This window comes from Pavona decussata, unplaced genomic scaffold, assembly GCF_977016875.1.
Source record: "Pavona decussata unplaced genomic scaffold, jaPavDecu1.1 SCAFFOLD_21, whole genome shotgun sequence".
In the NCBI taxonomy this organism is placed as follows: domain Eukaryota; kingdom Metazoa; phylum Cnidaria; class Anthozoa; order Scleractinia; family Agariciidae; genus Pavona; species Pavona decussata.
The window spans coordinates 892501-895639 of NW_028145444.1; the positions used below are offsets into that span (position 1 = coordinate 892501).

Sequence of the window (3139 nt, forward strand, 5' to 3'; positions counted from 1 at the left end):
TCTAATTGATGTGTGAGCGGCAGTAAAACGTTTGGAATAAAGTGGCTTGTCAGTAATTTTAACTTCTCCCACATTCGCGGGACTCAGCAATGTTCGCGTACAGTTTAAACCCTGTTTAAAGGGACACAGTCAGCTTTGTGACCGCCCTGACCTGGACCCTGTTTTGTCAGCTTGAAAAGCGTCTACCTCAACCTTAAATCAAAAGTACGCGTCGAATACATCCAGAAATCCGCTTCAATCTTCCAAGTGTTTTATTGAATTTTCAATCTTATACTGAAAACCTGTTTCTGAGTATAGTTTTGCTCATCCTACGAGTAACACGAGAATAATAAAGTTAAGTGTTACGCAAATTCAAGAGCTCTTCAGCAGCCGAGAAGTCTGCGAAGTGCACAACGACCAAACAATTTTGTTTGTTTTCCTTCCTCCTGTTGCTTCTCACGTTTTTTCGCACTCATTTGCTTGTAATTGAGTTTCCGTCCTTTCGTAAGCTAAATGTGGTGCGAAACGAATCGCTCTGTTATAAATCTGGTAAATTAGGATAATAACTTGCCTTTGTTTGGGATCTTTGCGTCAGAATGGCACCGCATTCCTTAAGGCATCCTGTGGGATCTGAGATTGATTTGTAAGGAGCCTGACTTGATTCCCTAAGTAGTATCAGATGTAACAGTGACACTAGAATGACCTTGCTGATCACGAAATGGTTTCTTGCAGCCATACATGTAACTGACGCTCCTGACAGAGTATCAAAAATTCAGATTTCAAATGTAGATTGCAAAGCCAGCCTTCAGTTGTCTTTACTGTCAAGAAAAACTGACGAGTCCCTTGCGAACGACAATAGGACTTATCCGCTGACGTCATTTGGGACGGAATACTCGGCGCCTCGGCGCCACAGGGAAACCAACTGTGTTTTGCTGACCAAATGTGTCAGAAATAGGCGCCCAAAAGATGAGGCCTATCCCAAATCGATATGAATGTGACGAACTTTAACTCGGACGAAAATTGACCAAGGAGGCTTGGGTATCTTCTGAAAACTCCGTTTTATTCTGCAAATAATACAAATTACCAAGGTCACGCGGGCCGCCCGATTCACGGTAAAATCCAAAAATAACAGCACAAGCTTATGGAAATCACAGCAAATCAGCACTTCTTACCTAGTATCGACAATTAGCGAACGATCCAAGGTGGACGTAAAAGGCGGAAGAAAAGGGGGCTTCCAAAAACCCGAGTTGTCCAAACACAAGCAACGATCACAGAGACTGATTTTGTCATCGCGTCAGTGATCAAAATTCTTAGGATAGGTGGAATGTCCTCGAAAAAGGAATGGCCGCTCAGCGGAAAGTGGGTGTTGAGCGCGGGCCTCAACAACAACTTACTCAAGTAAAGTAAGCATTTCGTCCATTTGCAGTACCAATCGATTCTGCTGGATTAACAGTACTAACTCGATCAGTTGGTTGCTTTAATTGTATCAAAGGCAAGAAAAGTTTATTAAGGTCGTGGTCCGCGGTGTCTACTCCATGCTTGGATTTGCAACTTTAAGTTATACTATAGTAGTAGCTTTCGAAACTTGACTCAGCCAAAGAGAAGTGATTCAAGTTACTTAACTGCTTGTCTTTCTAGGTAAAATAACCCAGTTTCCCTTACTTACAGTGTTATGCACGCATCATACGCAATATCGACGGGCAACATAAGCGGTTCGAAAGAAAAGGGTTAATGCTAAAGTATTTATACTGAAACTCGATCTCTTGTACGACTCAAGATGTATTGCGCTTTTTTGGTTTGGTTCTTTTCAGCCGGTATCGCAGGAGAAATGTTGCAGATCCCTATCTCAAGCTGAAATGGCTGAAGTTAAAGCCTAACAAACCGCTTCAGTTCAAAACCTACGACTTTTCTTTGCCGTTCGCACTGCGTTCGTGACCGGCAAAACCATCTCGAGAGATGATCATTTTCGATTACTTTTCCCAAGAATGGGTCAAATTCGCGGAAATTCATACAGAATTGCCATGATAGTGTCATTGTCCGTGCCCTCGCGCGTGCATTTAGTTTATCAGCTAGACAAAATAATTAATGCTATTTAGTATGATGAGGGCTACAATCGGGAAAAGCATGGAAAAGCGACGCAAGCATCGAAAGAACAATTTCAGAATTTCGCCATCGGAGAGCGCTGCAATCGGGATAAGCCCGAATCAAGCAACGATCGAACTAAAGATCCTTTTGTATTGCTTTCTGTGTTGCTCATCCTTTAGTATCGTGACAAGAATACGAAGGCTGGATCAAACTAAGTTGCGTCAAAACATATTTGTTCAACTATTTGGCTTTGACCCACCCAAGACCCAAAGGAGGAAAAAAATCTCAAATGTCATTATTTCTCAGTTTGCAAAATTGTCCGCGTAAGAAGCGTTCAGAAACTGCCATTATTTGTAGTTTCATTCGTAACATGGACTGAAAACTTTAAACTGCATCACTTGATTGAAGGACTCAGCGTAGTATTTACTTGTAAACATAAATACTTATGCCTGTACATGCAGCTCTCACCTTATCATTTGTGAACTGGATTCGAAGCGCACGATCGCCGCACAGACACAAACGCTTCCTTGTTGTTAAGGGTTTCGATCGGTGTGCATCTGGTATCAGCTGCATTAACAAAAACAGAAAAGGAACTCGAAAGGCCATTTCACGAAGGTGTTACACCATGATACTGTGTACAACTAGAGAAGGAGATCTGAAAATTAAACAAAGATGCCGTTTATATGATGTCATCTTCCGACAGATCACATCCGCACGCTAAAAAGCAATACAATACTGACGTCCGTTAGCACTGAGTTGTTTCCTGCACTGTAGTAAATCAAAATGGTCGGAAAATCGTAAAAAAAAACAAACAAACAAACAAAACTGTGGATCAAACCGTCTGCACAGGTTTCGATTACAGTGAGTAGTTATATACCTGGGGTACGGGCTCATTTTGTCAAAAAGCTTCTTTTTGACGAAAAATGCACTCGAAAAAATTGCCCTAAGTATAAAACTACTATCCGGACGCTGAACACAAAATTTGTTTCAAAAAATATCTTCAAAATGTGAACCAACAGACAGACAGAACAACAGAACAGCGGAACAACGTAACGAAATAGCATATTAACAGAAT

At 41.4% G+C, this 3139-nt stretch overlaps 1 protein-coding gene across 2 annotated transcripts in view; it reads right to left on the minus strand.

The window, feature by feature from the left end:
* LOC146486090 (uncharacterized) overlaps positions 1-2804 on the minus strand; it is a 19816-nt gene extending 17012 nt beyond the window's left edge. Inside the window, exon 1 of one of the 2 annotated variants that reach the window (XM_085098320.1) lies at positions 2533-2804. In XM_085098320.1, the coding sequence (XP_084954446.1) occupies positions 2533-2670 (138 nt within the window). In that variant the 5' untranslated portion in view covers positions 2671-2804. Of the gene's footprint in view, positions 1-550; positions 836-2532 lie in introns of those variants that run through there. The other variant, XM_085098312.1, reaches the window with a different exon arrangement.
* Between the last annotated feature and the right edge of the window lie 335 nt (positions 2805-3139).